Genomic DNA, 25,381 nt, shown 5'->3' with positions numbered 1-25,381 from the left:
TGTTTTTATTCTAACAGGGTCTTTCACAGAACAAAAGTTTTTAATTTTGATGAAGTCCAATTTATTGATTTTTTTTTCTGTTATAGATTGTGCTTTTATAGTCATATCTAAGAACTCTTCACCAAGCCTTGGATCCTTAAGATTTTCTCCTTTGAGTTCTTCTAAAAGTGTTGTAATATTAAGTTTTACATTTAAATCTATGATCCAATTTGAGTTAAACTGTGTTTAAGGTGTGAGGTTTAGGTCAAGGCTCTTATTTTTGCTTGTGACTATCCGATTGCTCCATTGATTTGCTTGTGCACCCTAGTCAAAAGTCAACTGGCTATATGTCTGTGGGCCTATTTCTGGGTTCTCTATTCTGTTCTATTGATCTATGAGTCCATCATCTAATGTAGCTATATAATAAGCCTGAACATTGGGTAGAGTGATTTCTCCCTCTTTATTCATTTTCAAAATTGTTTTAGCTACTCCAAATCCCTTTGCCTTTCCAGATAACTTCTGGAATAATCTTGCTCTATCTACAGAAATTTTTGTTGGGATTTTGATAGGAATTCAATTAAACTAGTAAGCCAATTTGTGGAGTATTTGACATCTTTACTATGTTGAGTCTTCCGTCCTTGACCATGTTATGTCTCTCCACTTATTTAGGTCTTCTTTGATTATAGTTTTCAGCATAAAAGTCTTAAACATGTTTTGTTAGATTTATACCTAAGTATTTTTTTCAGTGATTGTAAACCATACTGTATCTTAAATGTCTGTTTCCACGTGTTTACTGCAATATAGTGAAATATAATTGACTTCTGAATGTTGAACTGGCATCCTGCAACTTTGCTAGTATTTTTTTGGGTAGATTCCTTGAGATATTCCATATAGACCATTATGTCATCTGTGGATATAAACTTTTATTTTTTCCTTTCTTGCCTACATGCCTTTTCTTTTTCTTGCCTTAAGAAAGACAAAGACAAATGCAAAACTTTCAGTACTATGCTGAATAAGACTGGGGAGAGTGGATATCCTTGCCTTGTTTCTTAGGGGGCAAGAATCCTTTTGCTAGTATAATGTTGGTCCCATAAAATATTTTTTAGGTATTACCAAACCACTCTCTAGTTGAAGGAAAAATACAAAAGTCTCAATCATGGGCGATTATTATCAGTTCTCTTATAGTTTGATCCTGGTAGCCTCATTTCTATTGTTATATATTCACATTTCCAATTAAGCCAAGGTTAGGACCTTTTAATTTTTTTTTACATCTTTATTGGGATATTTCATGTATCATAAAATTCAGCCACTTAACAATGGTTTTTAGATGTTCACAGTGTGCAATTATTCTAATTTTAGAACATTTTCTGCACCCTAAAAAGACACCTTGTACCCATTAGTCAATTCCCCATTCATGCTCTCTAATCCTTCCACCTCAGCTCCTGGCAACCACTAATCTACTTTCTGTTTCTATGGATCTGCCTATTCTGGACATTTCACATAAATGGCTTTTTTCACTTAGCATAATGTTTTCAAGGTTCACACATGTTGTGTGTATCAGTATCAGTACTTCATCCTCTTTTATTGCTGAAATATTCCATCGTATGCATATATCACATTTCTTTATCCATTCATCAGTTGATGGACATTTAGGTTGTTTCCACTTTTTGGCTATTATGAATAATGCTGCTATGAACATTCATGTACAAAAGTTGTACATGAATATGTGCACAAACAAGTAGTATATCATTGTAATTTGGATTTCCACTTCCTTAATGATTAACGATGAACATCTTTTCACATGTTTATGGGCCACCTGTACATATTAGTTGGAGAAATGTCTATTCAAATCCTTGAACCTTTTTAAAATTGGGTTGTCTTTTCATTATTGAGATGCAAGAGTTCTCTATGTATTCTGGATACAAGTCTCTTGTCAGATATATGATTTGTAAATGCTTTCTCCTATTCTGTGGGCCGTCTTTTCACTTTCTTGATACTGTTCTTTGATGCAACAAAAGGTTTTATTTTTGATGAAGTCCAATTCATCTATGTTTTCTTTTGTAGCTTGTGCTTTTGGTGTTGTATCTAAGAAACCATCTCTAATACCACCTCTAAATCTTCTAATACATGAAGATTTATTCTTAAGTTTTCTTCTAGGAGTTTTATAGTTCTATCTAGCTCTTACACTTAGTTCTATGATCCATTTTGAGTCAATTTTTGTGTATAGTTTGAAGAATGGGTCCAACTTCATTCTTTTTCATGTGGATATCCAGTGTCCCAGCACCATTTGAAAAGACTACTGTTTCCCCTATGAACTGTCTTGGCACCCTTGTTGAAATCAATTGCCCATGAATGTATGGGTTATTTCTGGACTCTCAATTCTACTCCCTTCCTTTACATATCCTTAGGCCAACAGCACACTGTCTTAATTACTGTAGCTTTGTAGTAAGTTTTGAAGTTGGGAACTGTGAGTCCTCCAACTTTGTTTTTTTAAGATTGTTTTAGTTATTCTGGTTCCCTTGCATTTCCGTATGAATTTTGGGATCAGCCTGCCAATTTCTACCAGAAAAACCCACACGCACAAGCCTCCCCCAACCCCCCTACCCCATACCAAACAAAAAAACTCTGGGATTTTGATTGGGATTGCACTGAGTATGCAGATCAATTTGGGGAGTATTGCCAAATACTGTTTCCCTATCTATGAAACACTGGATTTCTTTTTCTTTAAATCTTCCTACTTCTTTCAGCAACATTTTGTAGTTTTCAGTATATAAGTCTTGTATTTCTTTTGTTAAGTTTATTCTTAAGTGTTTTATACCTTTGAGGGTTATTACAAATGAGATTTTTCCTTAATTTCATTTTCAGATTGTTCACTACTGGTGTATAGAAAATGCAATTGATTTTTGTTTACTGATCTTATATCATGTCACGCTGCTGAACTCATTCATTAGCTCTAGAAGGTTTTTAGAGAGGATTCCTTAGGATTTTCTATATACAGGATACCATGTCATTGGCAAATAAAGATTGCTTTCCTTCTAACTTTCTAATCCGAATACCTTTAATTTCTTTTCCTTGAGTGATTATGCTGGCTAGAATTTCAAGTACCACGTTGTAGAAAAGTAGCAATAGCAGATAACCTTATCTTGTTCCTGACCTTATGCGGAAAGCATTCCGTCTTTCTCCATTAAGTAGGATGTTAGCTGTGTGCTTTGGGAGTTGAGAAAGTCTCCTTCTATTGTTGAATGCTTTTATTATGAAAGGGTGTTGGATTTTGTCAAATGCTTTTTCTCTATTGAGATGAACATGTGTTTTTTGTCTACTGTTCTATTAATATGGTATATTACACTGATGTATTTTAAGATGTTAAACCAAACATTCCTGGAATAAATTTCATTTGGTCATGGTGTATAACCCTTTTTATATGTTGCTGGATTTCTTTTGCTAGTCCTTTGTTGAGGATTTTTACATTTATATTCATAAGGGCTACTGGTTTGTACTTTTCTTGTGATGTCTTTGGTTTTGGTATCAGGGTAATACTGGCCTCACAGAATGAGTTGGGAAGTGTTCCTCCCTCTTCTATTTTTTTTTTTTTTTTTTTTTTTTGGCGGTACGCGGGCCTCTCACTGTTGTGGCCTCTCCCCTGCGGAGCGCAGGCTCCAGATGCGCAGGCTCAGCAGCCATGGCTCACGGGCCTAGCCGCTCCGCGGCATGTGGGATCTTCCCAGACCAGGGCACGAACCCATATCCTCTGCATCGGCAGGCGGACTCTCAACCACCGTGCCACCAGAGAAGCCCCCTCTTCTATTTTTTGGAAGAATTTTTGAAGGATTGGTATCAATAAAAGACTCATGATTAAGGAAATTTTCAAAGGGACCAAAAAACAGTACAAAGTCTAATTTATGAACACACATGTACCTTTCCATTCAGTTTCAATAATTATCAATATTCTACCATTCTGGGCTTCCCTGGTGGCACAGTGGTTAAGAATCCACCTGTCAATGCAGGGGACACAGGTTCGAGCCCTGGCCCAGGAAGATCCCACATGCTGCGAAGCAACAAAGCCCACACGCCACAACTACTGAGCCTGTGCTCCAGAGCCCGTGAGCCACAACTACTGAGCCCACGAGCCACAATTACTGAGCCTGTGTGCCAGAACTACTGAAGCCCCACGTGCCTAGAGACTGTACTCTGCAACAACAGAAGCCACCATGATGAGAAGCCCACGCACCGCACCAAAGAGTAGCCCCCGCTCGCTGCAACTACAGAAAGCTGTGCACAGCAAAGAAGAACCAAAGCAGCCAAAAATAAATAAATAAAATAAATAAATTAAAAAACAAAATATTCTACCATTCTTATTTCCCTTACATTCATTTCCCAATGTCTCACTCTTTCAGGGGGTGAAATTATTTTAAAGCAAATCCCAGACATATCATTTCACCCTTAAATATTTCAGTTAATAAAATTATATATACACAATAGACAAAGACTTTTTTTTTTTAACATAACCAGAATTTAATTATGTCACCTAAGAAATTAGCAGTAACATTATCAAATATCTGGTCCCTGTTCAAATTTCCCCAAATATCTCAAAAATAATTTTAGAATTAGTTTATTTGAATCAAGATCAATACAAAGTCCAACACTGGATTTAGCTGATAAGACTCTAATTAACAAGCCCCCTCTCCCTTTTCTCCCCATGCCATTATTTGATGAAAAAAAACAAGATCAATTAATCCTGTAAAAATTTTTCATGTTCCATACATTGGCTGGAAGCCATGTATCCTCATGTGCCTCTTTAACTTATTCTTCCACCTCTCATGCTTCTTTTAAACTGGGAGTTCAAGCTAGATTCATGTTGTTGTGAACCTACTACTGCATTATATTAGAATACACAAAGTCTGGCTGTCCCACTTTTAGTGTTAAGATGGACCTATGGGTTCAGGTGCTATCAGTCTGATTCATCCATTATAAAGTTGCCCATCAACCTTTTACCTAATGGTTTTAGCAACCACTGACAATTTGTGCCTAGTCACTACATTATTTCAGTAGAAGTTGCAATATGGTGATTTTCTCATTCTTTCTGTTCTTCCAAGGCTAGGATTTCTTACCTTCATAATTCCAGATTCAGGTCTATGATTCCCAATTAGGATGGCAGTCTCCAGGTGCCCTGGAGGTGTTTTTGTGTAAGCCCCAGGGGTGTTTTTGTTTGTCACAGTGATTGGAGAGTGCTTATAGCATTTATAGGCAAAGACCAGAGATGCTTCATGCTCTATAATCCACAGTAGAGCTCCACATGATGAATAATCTACATCCTACACAACTTGCCAAAGTCTTGTTAGACATTCATAGAGATGTAAAGCCTACATAAAATTACCTACCATACGTTAGTCTAAGGCCATTTTATATGTGAACACAAAGTATTTTTATACTGTTTCAATAAAATTCTTTCCAGAAATGTAACTATAACATAGCACATGCCTGCTTTTGTTACTGTCGAATTCAAGATAATTCCATATACAAGTTGCAAATGCTTATCCTTTCCAGTGTAATCATGCTCAGGCATCTACACAATGAACTATACATTATCTTATTAATTACTCACTTTTTATTTCTCATTTATATTATAGTCAAGACTTTCTACTGATCCTTTTTGAAACTGTCCATTTGGTAAGTTAGATCATCTATGAATTCCATTTTGAGACAGTGAAGGAGACTTCAGAGAATATTTGTTTTGAAATAGGAAGTGAATCTGAGAGACCTGAGAATTACTATCTACTTAAGGTCTAAAAGTCTCCCCCAATTTGTTTGCTGTCCAGGGCTTATCCTTAAATCTTCCCACCATATTCTGGTTGCATCACAACAGAGCACTGTGCTGGAGTGAGGATACCTGGACCCCCAGCCCTGGCTCTGTCTCTTTATTAGTGGCTGCTGACCTTAGGCAGGTCATCTTAAATAAAGAGGTTAGATCAGACAAGCTGTTCCCAACCTTTCAACCACTTTTTATTATCCTCCACTCTCCCCACAGAACCCAATATTTCCAAAGGTTGCCAGAGACTTGCCAATTATTACTTATTGTAGTAATTAAACAAATTTCCTATTTATTTAATTAACCAAAAGGTATATAATTGCAAAACAGTCATTTTTAACAATGGCAGCTAACACTTACTGAGTGCTTATTATGGCCGCACAGTGAGCCCTCCCCCACAACCCCACCAACCCCACCGTTACTACCACACTGTGGACTCCAAACTGGGACATGCCATCTCAACCAGAGACTAAGGTGTCCCTGGTCCTTGTCTTCTCCCTCAGAGCAGAAGTCTCCAGTCCTAAGTGCTGCCATCCTAATCTGCAAAGACCTTGTATGTGACTTGCTCATACCTCATGCTGTTTTGGCAAAGTTTTCAAGTTGTAAAAGAGATCAGGGAACTACAATGAAGTGAAAGGCAAAGAAAGGGAACATATTCCCTCCAGGAACTTCCAGTATTTCTACATTTTCCCCAAAAGCCTGGTCCAGGGTCCTGCACAAAGAGCTCTGGAATAAAAAACTGAACTACCTGGGCAGCAACTCTGGAGGACTGCACACATGCCTCAGAGGCACTGACCCTTGGGCAGACTCAGAGGCTGTGTGTGGCCTCTAGAAAGGAGGCAGGCAGCCTTAGGACGCTGGGTTGTTGGGGTGACTAGTATCAGTACAAGAACTCACTGCTCCACTTACATCTCCACTTTCTATCTCCATATACCAAGACTCTGACAATTCTGTTGAAGACACATGGGGGCCAGAGGGAGGTCAAGTGGCAAGATGGTCATGGTTGGACTCCTTCTTCAGAGGCATGGGCTGCCACCGTGGGCTCTGTACTCACCAGGGAGGCTGCCGGCTGGTATGTGGGTGGTGTGGGTGAATCCGGAGTGGGTCCACCTCTCTGGCAGTGGCAGGGGGAAAATCCTGGTGGGGACTTTCGCTAGCCTTGACCCAATGCTCATGGATAGGTGTGATAATCCCAGACACAAGACGAGACCGAAGTTCCTCACTCTTCTTGTAGACCCTGCAGGAAGGAGACGAGGTGTCAACTGCTTGCAGCTGGTTGGCAACCCTGCGTACGGTATTTCGGCGGCGGCGGTGGTGGCAATGGCGGCGGTGGCGCTGATAGCTCTTGGCGTCACGCTTGGACTGCTTGCAAGGGTGGGAACGGGCTGCCTGGCGGACCTGGGTGAGGGGGGTAACAGCCTGGCGTTGTCTCCGAGATTTGGGCCTAAGCTTCTTAGGCATCTGGGTTGCCCCTCCTCGTTCACCACCCCATTAGAAAGCGGTGAGGGTGTAGGGGCACAGGGCCTAGACTGGCTACTCCTCTGTACCCTGCCCACTCCACCCCACCCCACCCTCAGCCTCATTGTGTGTTCATCACATGTCATGGTAAGGGTCATGGAAGGCAAAGTCTCCATGGGGAGGATGAACCAGGTTCCTAGTCCAAGTAGGCAGGGCTCTCAGGGCTTAATGTCCAATTCTGTCACTAACTCAGGGGCCCTTGGAAGGCTGCTCTAGGCCTCTTTTCTCTGCTGTTGAGAGACAAGCAATGTGAGCTATAGCTGAAGTGTTATGGCAGACTGAGGTAACAGGGAGTGGGCAGGACTCCACAGAGTTCCTAAAAATCTGGTGTTTTAAAATGAGCCATATCCGGGGTCAAAAAGCAAACCGTATAAATCAGGGACATAGACTGGTGGTTGCCAAGGGGGAGGGGGGGTGGGAGAGGGTTGGATTGGGAGTTTGGATTAACAGATGCAAACTAGTATATATAAAATGAATAAACAAGGTCCTACTGTATAGCACAGGGAACTACATTCAATATCCTGCAATAAACCATAATGGAAAAGAATATGACAAAGAATGTATATACATGTATAACTGAATCACTTTACTGTACAGCAGTAATTAACACAACATTATAATTCAACTATATTTCAATAAAAAATAAGTTAAAAAAAAGCAAACCTCATAAATGTCAAAAAAACCTGAAATCATACAGAGTATGTTCCTCGACCATATGGAATCATACTAAGCATCAAAACTGGAAGGAAGTCTCTAAATACATGGCGTTAAGCAATACAATTCTAGATAATCCATGGATCAAAGAGGAAGTCTTGAAAAAAAATACAAAGTACTGAATAATAATAAAAGTACAACATATTAAGTTATGTGAGATTATAGCTAAATGAGATTATACCTAAACAGTGTTGAGAGGAAACTTTCAGCACTAAATGTTTACATTGGAAAAGAGGAAAGAAATCAACAATTTAAATTCTAACCTCAAGAACCTAGAAAAAGAAGAGCAAATTAAACCAAAAGCAAGCAGAAATAAGGAAATAATAAAGAATAAAAATAAATAAATGAGAAAACAGAAAAGCAAGAGAAAATTTTAAAAAAACAAAAAACTGTTTCTTCCAAAAAATGAACAAAACGGATAAACTTCCCAGCAAGAGCAGCAAACATAAAAAGAGAGAAGACACAAATCACCAATATCAAGAATGCAATGGGATATTATAACAAATTTGTTGCCATTGATAGGATAAGAGAATACTAATAACATAATTGAACAACTTAGAATAGACTAATTCTTCAAAAACCACGAACTGTAACAACTTAGGCAAAATGAAATAGATAATCTGAATAGTTCTATTAAAGTAACACAATTCCTACTTAAGCACCCCCCAAAAGAAATATCCAGGTCCACATGATTTCAGTGGAGAAGCCTACCAAACATTTAAAGAATTAACACCAATTTACAGTCACTTCCAGAAAATACAAGAGAAGGGAACATTTCCCAATTCATTTTTATGAGGCCAGTATTATGCTGATATCAAATCCAGACAAAGACAGTACAAAAAAAAGAAAACTACAAGGCTTCCCTGGTAGCGCAGTCGTTGAGAATCTGCCTGCCAATGCAGGGGACACGGGTTCGAGCCCTGGTCTGGGAAGATCCCACATGCTGCGGAGCAACTAGGCCCGTGAGCCACAACTACTGAGCCTGCGCGCCTGGAGCTGTGCTCCGCAACAAGAGAGGCCGCGACAGTGAGAGGCCCGTGCACCGCAATGAAGAGTGGCCCCGGCTCGCCCCAACTAGAGAAAGCCCACGCACAGAAACGAAGACCCAACACAGCCAAAAATAAATAAATAAATAAAATTTAAAAAAAAAAACAAAAAACTACAGACCACTATTTCTCATGAACTTGGATGCAAAAATGCTCAACAAAATATTAACAAATTAAATTCAAAAATATATAAAAGAATTACATACCATAGGATTTATTGTATGTACACAAGGCTGGTTCAATAGTTACAAATCCCTACATATCAATAAGCTAAGAAAAATGATATGGTTGTTATCAATTGATACAGATTTGACAAAATCCAACACGATAAATCCATTCATGATAAAAACTCTCAACAAACCAGGAAGAGAACTTCCTCAACATGATACAGAGCATCTACAAAAAAACTACAGCTAACAATATACTTAGTAATTAAAGACTGAGTACTTTGTCTTTAAGACTGGGAACAAGGTAAGGATGTTCTCTCTAACCACTCTTATTTAACATAATACTGGAAGTTCCAGCCACTTCAGCAAGGCAAGACAAAGAAAATGCACACAGATTAGAAAACAAGGAATGAAACTGCTCCTATTTGCAGATGACATGCCAGTCTACCTTGAAATTCCCAAGGAATTTACCCAAAAAACCCCTCCAAGAACACTACGAATTCAGCAAGGTGACAGGATATAAGATCAACACACAAAAATAAACTGCATTTCTGTATACTAACAATGGACATTTGAAAACCAAAACCAAGGACAGAACACCATTTATAATCACCTCTCACACCCCAAAAGAACAAAACACATGTCCAGGACCTATATGCTAAAAATTATAAAATGATGATGAAAGAAACAGAGCAAGACCTAAATAAATGGAGAGACATACCACATTCATAGTAAAAATGTCAACTTTTCCCATTTTAGGTTTAATGATCTGTAAGTTTAATGCAAATCCTATCAAAATCCCAGCAAGGTTTTTTATGGACAAAGAGAAGTTTACTCTAAAGTTTATACAGAAAGGCACAGACTCAAGAATAGTGAAAACTATCTTGACAAAGAAGAATTGGGCAATCTTGAATGGCTCTACTCAATATTCAGGTATACTACTGATACAGTTACAATAACAGATACTGTGTGACACTGGCAGAAGAACAGACACAATGATCAATGGGAAAAAAAAGAGAACCCAGAAATAAACCAACAAAAGTACAGACAACTGATTTTTGACACAGTTGCAAAAGGAATTCAATGACAAATGGTGTTGGAGCAACTGGCCATCCACAGGCAAGAAAATGAACCTCTCCCTAGACCACACAACTTACACAAAAATTACTTTAAAATAGACCACAGGCTTAAATGTAAAACATAAAACTATAAAATGTTTAGGAAAAAAAAACAGGAGAAAAGCTTGAGATCTAGAACAAGGCAAAGAGTTCTTACACTTGACGCCAAAAGCTTAATCCATAAAAGCAAAAATTTATCAAATAGCTATTATCAATTAAAAACTTAAGCTTTGCAAAAGACCTTGTTAAGTGAATGAAAAAACCAACTACAGACTGGGAGAAAACATGTATTCCAACAAAGGAATTCCAACAAAGGAATTCCAACAAGGGAACTGCATCTGAAATATACAAGGAACTGTCATTAGCCATCAGGGAAATGCAAATTGAAACCACAATGCAATACTACTATACATCAGAATAACTAAAATGAAATAGTGGTAACACCAGAAACTGGTGAAGATACAGAGAAACTAGCACTCATACACTGGTGGTGGATATGTAAAATGGTACAGACACTATGGAAAACTGTTGGGCAGTTTCTTAAAAAACTAAACATGCAATTACCTTTGAACTCTTGGCATTTATTGTAGAGAAATAAATATGTCCACACAAAAGCCTGTACACGTATGTTCATAGCACTTTTATTTGTAATAGCAAAAAATGAAACAACTCAGATGTCCTTCTACTAGTGAATGGTTAAACAAACTATGAAATGCCATGCCTACCATACCATGAAATACTACTCAGCAAGACAAAGGGACAAACCATTGATGCATGCAACAACTCAGATGGATCACAAGAGTATTATGCTGAGTGAGAAAGGCCAATCCCGAAAGTTACATACTGTATGATTCCATTTATATAACATTTTTGAACACTCCCTAACACCATACACGAAAACAAACTCAAAATGGAATAAAGACCTAAATGTAAGGCCGGATACTATAAAATGCTTAGAGGAAAACACAGAACACACTCTGACATAAATTGCAGCAACATCTTTTTTGATCCACCTCCTAGAGTAATAAAAATAAAAACAAAAATAAACAAGTAAGACCTAATTAAACCTAAAAGCTTTTCCACAGCAAAGGAATCATAAACAAAACAAAAAGACAACCCTCAGAATGGGAGAAATTATTTGCAAATGACTAGACAAACAAGGGTTTAATCTCCAAAGTATACAAACAGCTCATGCAGCTCAATATAGAAAAAAACCTCAATCAAAAAACGGGTGGAAGATCTAAACAGACATTTCTCCAAAGAAGACATACAGATGGCTAAAAAGCACATGAAGAGATGCTCAACATCACTAATCATTACAGAAACAAAAGTCAAAAGTACAATGAGGTTATCACCTCACACGGGTCAGAATGGCCATCATCAAAAAAATCTACAAACAATAAATGCTGGAAAGGGTGTGGAGAAAAGGGAACCCTCCTATGCTGTTGGTGGGAATGTAAATTGGTTTAGCCACTATGGAGAACAGTATGGAACTTCCTTAAAAAACTAAAAATAGAGCTACCATATGATCCAGCAATCCCTCTATGGGTATCTATCCAGAGAAAACCATAACTCAAAAAGATACATGCACCCCTATGTTCACTGCAGCACTATTTACAATAGCCAGGACATGGAAGCAACCTAAATGTCCATCGACAGAGGAATAGATAAAGATGTGGCACACATATACAACAGAATATGACTCAGCCGTAAAAAAGAACGAAATAATGCCATTTGCAGCAACATGGATGGACCTAGAGATTGTCATACTGAGTGAAGTCAGACAAAGACAAATATCATATGATATCACTTATATGTGGAATCTAAAAAAATGGTACAAATGAACTTATCTACAAAACAGAAGCAGAGTCACACATGTAGAAAACAAACTTATGGTTATCGGGGAGGGGAGGGATAAATTGGGAGATTGGGATTGACATACACACACTACTACATATAAAATAGATAACTAATAAGGACCTACTATATAGCACAGGGAACTCTACTCAATACTCTGTAATGACCTATATGGAAAAGAATCTAAAAAAGAGTGGTATATATATATGTATAACTGATTCACTTTGCTGTACACTTAAAACTAACACAACATTGTAAATCAACTATACTCCAATAAAAATTTTTTTAAAAAAAGACAAAATTTTAGAAATGGAGAATAAATGATGGTTGCCAGGGGGTGAGGGGTGGGGAGGGGGAGTGGGTGTGGCTATAAAAAAGCATCAGGAAGGATACTTGTGGTGATGGAAATACTTACTGTCAGTGTATCAATGTCAATATCCTTACTATTAATATTTAAGGTAGTTTTATACAATGTTATAATTGAGGTGAAATGTATAAAGGATACAAGTCTCTCTGTATTATACCTTACAACTTACAACTGCATGTAAGTCTACAGTTATCTCAAAATAAAAAGTTTAATTAAAAAATCACTTATTACATAACCATAAAATCACTGAGATTAGACTAGATCAGTGGTTTCAGGGCTTCTCTGGCATGGAAGGGGGCCCAGGAAGGGCAATAGAGAAAGCCAAGTGGATAGGGCACAAGGACCTCCATTTGCTGTCCCTACGCTTTCCTCCAGAACCCTAAAGAACATGAAGAGATAATTGTACACCCATGTTCAAAGAAGCATTACTCAAAGTAGCCAAAAGGTGGAAGCAACGTAAGTGGCCGTGAATACCTAGGACAGATGAACAGATAAACCAAATATGGTCAATACAGACAATGGAATATTATGTGTGCTTGAATGAAGAGTTCCATGACTAAAAAGTATAATACCTGCAATGGTTTAGAAGTTCTAAGGACCTGTGGTCCATACATCCCTACAAAGATCAGGTTCCTACTTAGAACACAGAACTTTGTACACCATGCTGCTTCCCTGACCAAGTTGGGTAGTGGGGATATATCTAACTCCTCTTTCCTTTCAGTCAGATGAACTGTGTGTGATACAGGTGGAAGCCCTCTGATCTCCCTATGCAAAAGGTTTACCTGTAGAACTCAGGTATGATTAAAAAACTACTAAGTCCCAAAGAAGAAGTTCTCGCATGATTTCTAAGCCTTAGGAGAACTGCCATTTTGGTAGTAGCAAAAGACAGCCTGCCATCCTAACATAGTAGAGGCATGACAGAAAGGAACAGGTTTATACTCCTTAGCGTATCAGTTTGCTCAACTAGGGGCACAGATTTCTACATAGAACAGACATGACATCCCATGACGACCTAACAAGGAGGGCCAGATGGTGGAAGGGGGCCAGAAGCAGGCAGCTCAGTGCTGCTGCCAGAAAGGCAGAGGAGAGAGGGAGGGCCTTATGATCAGGAGAGAGATCCATACCCCAGCTCTCTGAGCCTCAGTTTCCATGGAGATGATTCCTTGTGATCAGATTTCTTTCCGTTTGCATATTCATGAAGGGCTGGGCCCAGCATTAAGCACTCTGTGCTGATATCTCATCTCATTCTCAGAACACTCTGAGGTAGTCCTACTGTGTCATTTTACAGCAATCAAAGCACCCCCCCGCCCCAAGCACACACAAAACTCCAACAACAAATGTTATTTAAAAAAAAAAAAAAAAAAATGGAGATATTATCACCGTTTCTCTCTCAGTATTGCTGAGGGGACTAAATGCTCTCAGGAGCATGACCAGCCTGGTGTACAGGCCTGGGTTTTTCCAGAGGTTTTGTCAATTGCTCTCCCAATGGAATTCCAGAATGAAAAAGTCAAGAGAGAGACCACACACTCAGTGTCCTTCCCTTTACCCTCTTAAGGGGTGAGGTAGGGTCATGGTGTGGGCAGCACCCAGAAGAGCAGCTCTGCCAAGGCCAGGCCTGGCCCATTTCACTCCTTTATTCCTTTGTCTACTATGTGAAAAAGACCCAGATCCTGCCCTCAAGGAGATCACAGGCTAGTAGGCAGTTCATCATAAAATACCCACTTATTAAATGCTTAAAAGGTTCAAACACGGGGGAAGCAGGGGACGCTTCTCTGAGGAGCTGATGTTTAAGTGGAAACTGAAGGAAGAAGAGTAGTTGGCTGTGGGAAGAGGCTGGGGAGCGCACCCCTGGCCAAGCGGAGAGCTCTGAAGAGGGAGAAGACACATGGCACCACAGCTGAGACACAGGAACTAAGTGGGAAGTGGCAAACCGTGAGGTTAGAGGGGCTGGGCCCTAGGCTTTAGGCCTCATCAAGGACATTGTTCTTCATCCCTGGAGAAATGAACACTCACTGAAGGGTTTGGGGTTTCTTTTTTAGATTTAATTTGTAAGAAATTTAACAACTCTGTAACCAGTTTAAGTGTACAGTTCAGTAGTATTAAGTATATTCACGTTGTTCTGCTATCACCACCACCACCTATCTTCAAAATGCTTCCTCTTACAAAACTGAAACTCTGTACCCATTAAACAATAATTCCCTATTCTCCCCTCTTCCAATCCCTGGCAACCACTATTTTACTTTCTGTCTCTATGAGTCTGACTATTCTAGGTACTTCATATACGTATTACCATATAGAATTGGTCTTGTGATTGGCTTATTTTGCTTAGCACAATGTCCTCAAGGTTTATCCATGCTGAAGCATTTGTTAGCATTTCATTCCTTTTTAAAGCTGAGTAATATTCCATTGTCTGTATATACCACATTTTGTTTATCCGTTCATCTGTCCTAGGTATTCATGGGCACTTACACTGCTTCCACCTTTTGGCTACTATGAAAAACGCTTCTATGAACGTGGGTGCACAATTATCTCTTTGAGACCCTGCTTTCAGTTCTACTGGGTATATGTCTAGAAGTGAAATTGCTGGGTCATATGGTAATTAATTTTCTGAGAAACCACCACACCATTTTTCATAGTTGCTGTACCATTTTACATTTTCACCAACAGTGTACAAGGGTTCCAATTTCTCCACATCCTTACTAATTGTTATTTTGTTTTTTTGATAGTAGCCTTCGTAACATGTGTGAGGTGGTATCACTGAGGGATTTCAAGCAAGACTTTTAATCATAACCTGATCTGTGTTTTAGAAACGCTGGTCCAACTGCTGTGTGGGAAACTGACTGGAGGGTGATGACCAGGAGTGGAAGTTGTGATCTCCTCACATAGAGGATGCATGAAAGAAGGATGGAGACAAAGAGGGGTGGCCAGAATGATGAGGGCAGGTTGTCTGAAGTCTGAGAGAAGTGGAGCGGGTTAAAGATGGTTATCGCTGATTAGATGCAATTAAATCCAACAGGGTTTCTAGGCAGTTCTCACAACTGAATTTATAGTGATGCCAGGCTTCCTCCAAAACCCTGAAGAGGTCAATGAGGATGGGGATAAAGTCCCCAAAATGGAATAAAGTGGAAACAAATGGGCCCAACTATCTATCAAACAGATAATTTCATTATACTGATGGACCAACAAGCATTAAATCTAAGTACATTTTGAACACAAAACTCTGACGATATACATGCTCAGTGGGACACAGTCAAAGGACAAAAAGAACTGGAAAGAAATTGTATTTGTGACTTTACTTAGTAGATCTGTTCTTGGTTGGCACTGATGTAACAGTTCAAAAACTATCTGTGTGTATTTTAGAATCAAACAAATGAGTATTTTGAGGCTGTTGGGCATCAGGGTTCTCAACACAGAAGGGAGTTACAAGTACAGAATAAGAGAATACAAATCCTGCAGTGTTAGATTAAAAATAAAAGTATCAGTTTGAAATGTTAAGGAAAAAAAAAAAAAACTCCAGGAAAGTTTCCTAGCTCTGTTCTCTGAAAAAGCCTGAAAGCAATGACATCCTTCATATTAATGAGCACACTCAGGGCCCAGATTTTGGAAACTATTACCCACCAACAGAAATCATGTTTCCTTAGAAAAATACCTGGTTTCAAGGCAGGGGCAAGTAAAGTACAAGGTGAGGGCAGAACACCTTATTGTGCCCGGAAGTGTGAAAACGCTCTGACATGGTGACATGTCAAAAAGACAGGTGAGGTAGCTTGAGGGAATTCCTACTGGTCAACTCTGGAACAAGTTGAGCATTCAAATGACAGAAATGGAATATAACTTTGAATAAAAAATAACCCAGGAGTCTATTTTGATATTTTAAAAATTAAAAATAGGGACTTCCCCGGTGGCACAGTGGTTAAGAATCCACCTGCCAACGCAAGTGACGTGGGTTCGAGCTTGGTCCGGGAAGATCCCACATGCTGCGGAGCAGCTAAGCCCATGCGCCACAACTACAGAGAAGCCCACGTGCCTAGAGCCTGTGCTCTGCAACAACAGAAGCCACCACAATGAGAAGCCTGCGCACCGCAATGAAGAGTAGTCCCTGCTCGCCTCAACTAGAGAAAGCTCATGTGCAGCAATGAAGACCCAACGCAGCCAAAAATAAATTTAAAAAAATTTTTAATTAAAAATAAGGGGGACAGAGAACAGAAAGCTTTTAATTAAAAAATCTAACTAATAAATGTAGAAAGAATTATAAACATAGAAAATTACTGTTTTATAATCATCACAGTAATAGTTAATTCATACAAGAATCATCAACAGATGCTAAAACCACTGGGTAAAAGACTGCTGGGAGGCAGAAAATTCAGTCTGTTAATATAATACCACAGATCACTTATTAAACACAAAGGAAAATAGATGCCTTTACTGGAGAGAAAGGTGGCAGGACACTGTCATAACCATATGATCAAACTGAACAAAATCAACAGTAAGATAGATGTCACGTGCCTGATGTAAAACACTTAGGAGAACACAGCTTCCCTTACATAGTGTTCTTGTTGAAAATGTTCAACCTGAATCAAATGATGATGAAACAATCTGAATGTTCTACACAACAACTGACCTCAAGTCTTCAAAAATACCAATGCTAAGAACAACAAAAGTCTAGGAAACTGTTCTAGATGAAAGGTAATTGAAAAGATGTGAAAATAAATGCAATGTGTGATATTTGGTTGGATAAGAAAAAAAAATACCTCAAACCTAAAACCAAAAGACTAGCTAAAAAGGACACTGCTGGGATGACTACAGAAATCTGAACATGGACTGTGTATTAAATGACATTAATGCATCAATCCTACATTTCCTGATTGTGGTAACAGGAGGATGTCTGTGTAAGAACAAGGAGATACATGATGAAATATTTAGGGGTTAAGGTTTATAAAGTCTGGAAATAATTCTCAGATGGTTCAAGAACAAAAAAGCATATAGAAAAACTAAGCAAAAGTGGCAAAATGTTAAAAATTGGTGAACCTAGGTGATGGGTATATGGGTGTTCATTGTAATATTTTTGCAAACCCTCTTTTCTGTGGGGTTGCAAATTTCAAAATAAAAAGTCAAGACAAGTCAGACTCGAAGAAAATACTTGCAAAACACATATATGATTAATGACTGTTACCCAAAATATACAAAGAACTCCTAAAACTCAACCATAAGAAAACTCGATTAAAAAATGGGCCAAACACCTGGACACCTCACCAAAGAAGATACACAGATGGCAAATAAGCATATGAAAAGATGCTCAACATCATATGTCATCAGGGAACTGCAAATTAAAACAAAAATGAGATACCACTACACACCTATTAGAATGGCCAAAATCTGAAACACTGACAAGGATGTGGAGCAACAGGGAACTCTCATTCACTGCCGGTGGCAATGCAAAATGGTACAGCCACTTTGGAAGACAGTTTGACAGTTTCTTACAAAAGTAAACACATTCCAACACCACCAAGAATGGAATCTGGGTGATAATGTGTGCCAGCGTAGGTTCATCAACTATAACAAATGCACTACTCTGGGCAGGACTGTGAGAGTGCGGGGCAGGGGGGAGGTTCAAGGAAACTCTCTGCACTTACCACTCAATTTTGCTGTGAACCTAAAACTGCTGTAAAAAATGAAGTCTATTTTAAAAATTGGGGGATGGAGTGTACCAGATTAGGTACACTTTTTCCTCCTAGGAACTCACTCCGACTGACTCCACTGGCTAGGCCCCATCTCTACCCTGTAGACTTGTGGACTCTTGATTGCATCATTTTATTTCAAGTGGCATTTCCCACGTGAATCTTCTCTTCAAATAAACAGAAAAGAGAAATGAGAAGTGACTGTGCCCAAGAGAGAAAGATCCTTCTGTTAACCCTCCTCCATTCTCTGACACCTCAAGTCCATTCCTTATATCTGGCCACTGGTTCTCTCTTCTTTTTCCCAGGGAAAGGCCAACCCTTAGAAATACCTGTGGAAGTCAACCAGGTGTTCTGAATCGATATAATCATTCAAGTTCAGGGTCAAGTCTGACACTTGCTGTGAGCCATGTTCCTAGAAAAATGAAAACAGAAAATGAGAGACTGGGGTATTTCTGGTCTAATGAGTAAGTGGCGGGGCGGTGGGGGGAGAGGAACAATTTAATATTCAACCTAAAGAAATACAAAGAGACATATATAAGGACTGTTTGTAACAGATGAAGTACATTTCTCATGCTTGGGGACTTCTCTGATCTATAGGAATAATGTCTTTCTGAGGCAGAGCCCAGAAAAACCTACTTCCCAGGCTCTTTTGCAGCTTGGACACAGGCATGTAACTGAGGTGCCAAATGGATGCACAACTTCAACTTGGAGGTGAGCACCATGGATAAACAGGCTGAGTAAGGGGCAGACGCCTTGCTATCAAGGGTAGCAGCAGAGGCAGCAGGGATCACAACATCAGTGGCTCCTGAGAAGGGGCACCTGGTTTGGCAGTCAGCCAGTACCTAATGCCCTGGGGTAGTGGCAGCAGCAGTGGTTTCCATGGCATGGTTTGGAGCAATGCCCTGAAAGCCCAGCCTTGAAACTGTTTCTCCAGCCCTCCCAACAATTCAGTGAGTTATCCCAGTTCTTTTAATAAACCTGACTGTTTAAACAAATCTGAGGGGATTCTGTCGTTTATAACTAAGAACCCTGTGTGATACAAAATCTAAACGTTCATCAAAAGGGAGACAGATAAACAAATTATGGCATTATGGAATACTACATAGTGGCTAAAATGAATAAGGTATAGCTATATGCATTCCCATGTAAAGACCTCCAAAACATATTGAGGGGAAAAAAGCAAAGTGCAACACAATACAGACTGCGTGATACTTTTGTATAAATACAGACAACCAGGCCAAACTTAAAAAAAGAGTCACTGCCCTCAGGGTGCTTATAGTCTATATTACATAGACTACAGAATATTCTGCTACAGTGGTAGAATACAAATATTACACCAAAGCATAAATAAGCATACTAATTACAAACTGTGTTAAGTACAAGGCAGGAAAATAAAATGATGAAGCAGAGACATAATTTAGATTTTTCTGGCATATGAGAGTAAGTAGTCAGGACTGAACTTTTTGAGTAAGTGAAAAACAAGAGGGAGTCAGTCAGGCTAAAGGAAGGGTGGAGGGTGTGTATCTGTGTGAGGCGGCAATGGTACAGAGGAACAGCTTTCCAGCATAGGAAACAAGAAGTATACAGGCTCCAAGGCTGCAGAAAGCTAAGCTTATCTAAAGAACTAAAAGTAGCCCCCCCCCCCAGGCTACAATAAGCTTTTTTCTCCCAAGCTGTCCCTGAATGGATTTACCTTAATTTACTTAACTATTCCTCTGTGATGCAAAGTCCCTCCTCTTACAGTAATAGGCAGGGAACATCTTTGAACACAAAGCATTTCTACATTTAGGGCCCTGGCCTCAGAATAAAGTTCTGGAGGTAGGATCACTGAGTAAAGTCTTCACGAACATTGAGGGTTCTTAAATGGGTTTCAAAAAGGTGATCCTAAGGTCTACTCCCATCAGCAGAGCCCTCTGTGTCCTAGGGACTCACCAGCACATTGATGATCATGCTGTTCTCCACAGTGACAGCCTTCACAAGGAGCTTTCTGGACCCATCCTTTGACTCATACCGGAGGACATACAGGTCTTTATTGTTGTTCCATTCCGCTGGCAGCAGTTCTGATTTCTTATCATTGGGACCCGGCTGAGAAGACACCAGAGAGAGATGAAAGATCATGACCTCAGATCTAAAAAGGACCTTACAGATAATCTAATCCCACTCTCTCACTTCACTGATGAAGACACAGAGGTCAGGAGAAGTAAAATGTCCAAGGTCCTACAGCAAGTCAGAGGTCTGGGGTCTCTGGACTCCTGCTCTAGTGATCCTCCCTCATATGTGACTGCCTTTGTGACACAGCACTGGAACCTGTCAAGAATCTGTAGCCTTGGTTTAACAATCTCTTCTCTATCCCGCTGTCAAGAATAAGGCCAGTCACCTAAAGGGATACTGTGAAATTCTAAGAGTGTTTCTCGAAGTTTGGTATTCAGGCCATCTGCAAAGGGATCACAAAAGTGTTGACTAAAACTACAGATTCTAATGTACACCTCTCCAGACTACTGTAGTGCCTTAACAAAAATTATGAACAACTTTCATACAAACAAAATATAGCACACGTACAAGATAAAAAAAGAATTATAAAATGGACACCTATGTATCTACAGCCAGCTTAAGAAACAGAACGTGGCCAATCCTGTTCAAGCCTTGAGTAGTCTATCTCCAATGAATCTCCCTCCTCCTTCCTCATGGGTAATCACTAAGCTGTTTTTTAAATTTCTTTACTTTTCCTTATAGTTGTGTTACTATACACAAATTCTAAAAATATATTGTTTCAAATGTTTTTGAATTTTATATAAACAGCATCACTTTTATCTGCCGTTTTCAATCAATATTGTTTTGAGATTCATCCATGTCAAAGCACTTAACTGTAGCTGACTCACTGTACAGCATTCCGTTTTTGCTATATAGTTCACAGCCATATAGCCCGTCATTGCATGAATATGCTGCAAGTTACAAACTCACTTGTTGATGGATATTTGGAGTGCTTCCAGTTTGTTTTGCTATTATAAACAATGCTGCTATGAACATTCTTGTACACATCTCCTAGTACACATTTGGATGAGCTCCTATAGAGTGTCTCTAGGGGAAGAACTTTTAATTTATAAGATAAAGTCAAATTGTTTTCAAAAGAAGTATGGATTTACACTCCCATGAGCAATGTATGTATGAGAGTTCTTGTTCCACGAGGTCAGCAACATTGCTATTGTCCAATTAAAAAATTTTTGCCAACCTAATGGGTGTAAAAATGCATCACTGTGAGTTGTGATGGCCTCATCTCTTTAAAAAAATATCCTAGGACTTTCTTTTTACATACTAAGGTTTGAGAAATAGTTCTGAAACTACCTCGATAGTAAAAACTAATACAATGATTTCCAGGTGGGGAAAGAGGTCTTAAATGAGTCCACAAAAAAAAAGTGCTGTCTTTGACACTGCTCATAATTTAAAGCTCCAGATCAACAACAGATACTACAGACAAAGTTAACAGGCAGTCACGGGCTAGGATGAGCTATGTCCTAGCCTAGCTGGCACAACACGAATTAATAACTAGTACAAAAAGGGAATGCCTGGAAAACGAACAATAAAAATTGGGAACCCACTTGAAAAAGGTATGAACAAGCAAAAGATAAGAGCAGCTAACAGTGTATAAAGGATCATTCAACTTTACTAGCACTCAGACACACATAGGCTAAAATATGAGATACCAGGATCCACCCATCAGACTGCTGTTATCTATTTTTTTGCCAGTGTTTGTGTGGGTGTGGGGAGAATGGCAACCTCCAGGCACTGCTGGTGGCCGTTCACACTCTTACAACCCTTTTGGAGAGCAATCTGGTAATATTCAGTGCAATTAGGTAAGCCGACACCCCGTGACCCAAAACCTTCACTCCTGGAAGAAATTCTGTGCACAGAGGCACAGGGAATATGACAAGGGATCTTCATCACAACCCTGTTGGAGGAACCAAATGGGAGTTAAAATGCAAAATATGTTCACAGTGGAATACTGTATAGCAGTTAGAAGGAACAAACTAGATCTAATTGCAGTATTATAGATAAAAGTAAACAATGTGACAAAAGTTTTTTTAAAATGAGATTTACAGCCAGGTACCATTTATGTAAAAAATTTTAAAACACACAAAAAATCTATATATTGTTTTCATAGAAGCATAGTTCTACAGCTAAACACTCAGCAAGTGGACTGGGAAGATCTGTATTCATGAGACTACGGTGGGAGGGAGTACGACCAAAGATGAAAAACAACAAAAGACAAAGATCCAGCAACACAGACCTCACACCTCACCAAGGACAACGGAAGGCCAAGAATGGAGATCGTGGGCCGCTTTGGTCACCTCTGGGGCTCAGGAATCAAACTGGGAAAGTGGTCCCAAATAAAATTCAAGACATTGCAACTGGCATGGTTTCAAACCTGGCTAAATGACAAGGAAACTCAGGCCTGAAGCAGAGAAATGAGAGTGACAGAAAACAAAAGTGAAACTAATCAGCCTACTCTGCTAAGAGAAAGAGAAACTATCCCCTCACCCTCAACTGGGTAAATTTCCTATAACATGTTTAGTGTCCTGGATTTAGGGTTTACTTTGGAAGCCAAGAATTTGATGACATGCCTTGTCTTTGTTCTATCAAGGGCCTTTGAATTTATATTTATACCCTCCATTACAGCATTCAACCCACCAGAATTTCTTCTTGGAGTATAAGTAATTCAGCCTGCTCACTCTCCCATAACCTCAGGCTTCCAGAACAAGAGAGAATCCTAGGGCCTAGTGAGACTGATACCTCTCACTGCAGTGGAACCAATGTTCCCCAGCTCAAGGGCTGCCCTGATATGGGAAAACAGGTGGGACTGAAAGAGACTGGCCTTGGTGATATCAAGCCAAACATGGCATTCAACTGCCCTCTAGAGCGGGACATCAAATATCAGACCTCCCAAAGAGCTACGATTGGAAAGCAGCCAAAGTACATGGTTGTGCTGTTTTAACTCGTTCGGGTGAAAAAAAATCTAAGGGGGGCTGAAAACTGCCCAAGGTCATGGTAAGTCAAGTGCAGAGCTGGGTTTGGCATTCAGAGCTCCTGACTGCCCACGCTATGGCTGCAGATTTTCCCAGCCAAGTCCCCCAGATGGGCCCCCCAAAAGTAAAGATAGTTGTCCCCTTAGGCAAAATCCTGGGGCTGGAAGCATTCTTTAATGGCCATGAGTTCATTCCAGTGTCCCTGGGCTAAAATGCACCCAAAGAAGATCATTTGGGGCATTCTCTCTCTTTTGTCATAATCTTTAGATTCCTACAACAGAAAACAATATTCTCAAAATTAAGTCTATGGCCATCTCTATTCCCTTGCTACTTAAACCACCTGACACAGCTGTAAAGCTCTTATGAGGAGTGGTGCTGACTTCAAGAAAGAAATCCAAATTCAAATACTGAATTTTTTATTGAAGCTGTACTGCTCTTCTAACCAAGTTTTATGTACACAATTCCCCTGTACCAGAGGACACAAAACCAAAGAGAAAAGCAGACAATTTAGCTTTCTATTTAACTGTCAATATATTAAATGATCAAGTACACAATTTCAGGACCTTCCTCTCTCTCTTATCATCCCCAGAAGGGTGGGGAGAAGGAGGTGGCTGGAGAGGCAACATAAACATCCTCTGAACTTGGCGAATACTACTGGTCTCAGCTGAGACTGCTTGCCCCACACTGGAAAACTAAAACCTCTCTTAAATAAACTAATAGGAAAGATGAGCCTCCAAAAGGTTTCTACTCTGAATGAAAGTAAACTCAGCAGAAGTGAGAGGAGGACAAGTGCAACCTGAACTCCAGTGGCACTTAAGGGGCAGAGAGAAGCAAAAACACACCATGCTCTAGTGCGCAGAACAAATGCCCATCCCCCCCATGGGGGAACATGCTTGATTCAGCACTGGGGTGGACAGATGGACAGTGGGCAATGCCTTCTAAACCACCATCCGCACTCCCCCGGGCCTCCCCTAGGATGTCTGGAGCCAGAATCTTTTTCTGGCTTGCATGAACTCCACATGTGGCATCATAAACAGAGTGGAATTAGATGGACCTTTGGGATTCAGTTAAGTATCTCTTATTTATTTTTTTAGACCAGTATTGAAATGAGATTGTGTTCTTTCTGAAAATTTGGAAGCCTGGAGTACATGGCAAGGGGATGCTGCCAGTTAGGAGGAGGCAATGACCTACATGAGCTGATGTCCCTAAGCTGTTAAAGTGACTCAGACAGAGTTGCTGACAGGATTTGTGAGGGGACGAGTGGTGGGAGCAGACCTGCAGTGCTGAAGGGGAAGGAGAGAAGGGCGTCACACAGGCTCTCTGTAACAAGTTCCCGTTCCTGGGGGGAGAGGTTCTAACAGCGTGTCAGGGCAGCAGTAGCTAGCTGAGAGTAAAATACAGAGAGTGAGGTATATGAGGAGGGGAGAAAGCAGGGCAAACCTGTTAGACCTGAAGGACAGGGCAAGGGGCAGGGAGGGGTGGGGGGGCAGCGCTGAGAGTCGAAAGGGGAGCCCCAAGGTCAGAAACAAGTCTTACCCCCTCTCCAATTCCACTGTCCCCTGCACCATCCTACACATCAGCTTTCTGGGAGAATGTCCCAGGAAAAGGTGAAATGAAATGCCTGGGGCAAGTGAAAGAGCTGCTAAAGATGAGAAAGCTGGAATGAGGCAAGCAAGGAGACATAAGGTTTCATTTGGGGTGATTACATACTGAAAGTGGAAACCTGACACTCATGATTCTGGGCCCCGCCTCTACCTGATCCCAAGGTCTGAAATGTTGAAAGGCAAGGTAAGTGGAAGGAAGCAAAAGGTGAACAGAAAGGCCAGGAACAAAGGCATCTGGGAGGGAGAATGGTGCCTGCTTCCAGGGTGTGTGGGTGGGTGAGTGTGTGTGTGTCTGTGTGTAAGGCTGGTCCTTCTTTTCCCGTGAGCCTGGAGGTGGTGGTGGAGAAGTTTACTGTGTGTATCTGGGGTCCCACTGAGACACTTGAGGTCTGAGGGGGGTGCGGAAAGAGCCAGAAATCCATGACAGTTCTTGTGTTTCTTATTCCTGTTGGTGAGGGTAAAGCATGAGGGGGTGTGATAGTCTTGGTCACGAGTTTTAGGACAGAGAA

The 25,381-nt window shown here is 40.0% G+C and overlaps 1 protein-coding gene across 1 annotated transcript in view; it reads right to left on the bottom strand.

Moving 5' to 3' along the window:
* Positions 1-25,381, bottom strand: part of PSMF1 (proteasome inhibitor subunit 1) — a 46,554-nt gene that overhangs the window by 19,351 nt on the left and 1,822 nt on the right. Inside the window, exons 2-4 of the mRNA XM_007465366.1 lie at positions 20,180-20,332; positions 18,577-18,659; positions 6,840-7,022 (exon numbers count right to left, since the gene is read on the bottom strand). Of these exons, the coding sequence (XP_007465428.1) occupies positions 6,840-7,022; positions 18,577-18,659; positions 20,180-20,332 (419 nt within the window). The remainder of the gene's footprint in view (positions 1-6,839; positions 7,023-18,576; positions 18,660-20,179; positions 20,333-25,381) is intronic.

The sequence above is a fragment of the Lipotes vexillifer genome, unplaced genomic scaffold (assembly GCF_000442215.2).
Source record: "Lipotes vexillifer unplaced genomic scaffold, Lipotes_vexillifer_v1.1 scaffold875, whole genome shotgun sequence".
Lineage (NCBI taxonomy): Eukaryota > Metazoa > Chordata > Mammalia > Artiodactyla > Lipotidae > Lipotes > Lipotes vexillifer.
This window is presented reverse-complemented; position numbering and strand designations above follow the sequence as displayed.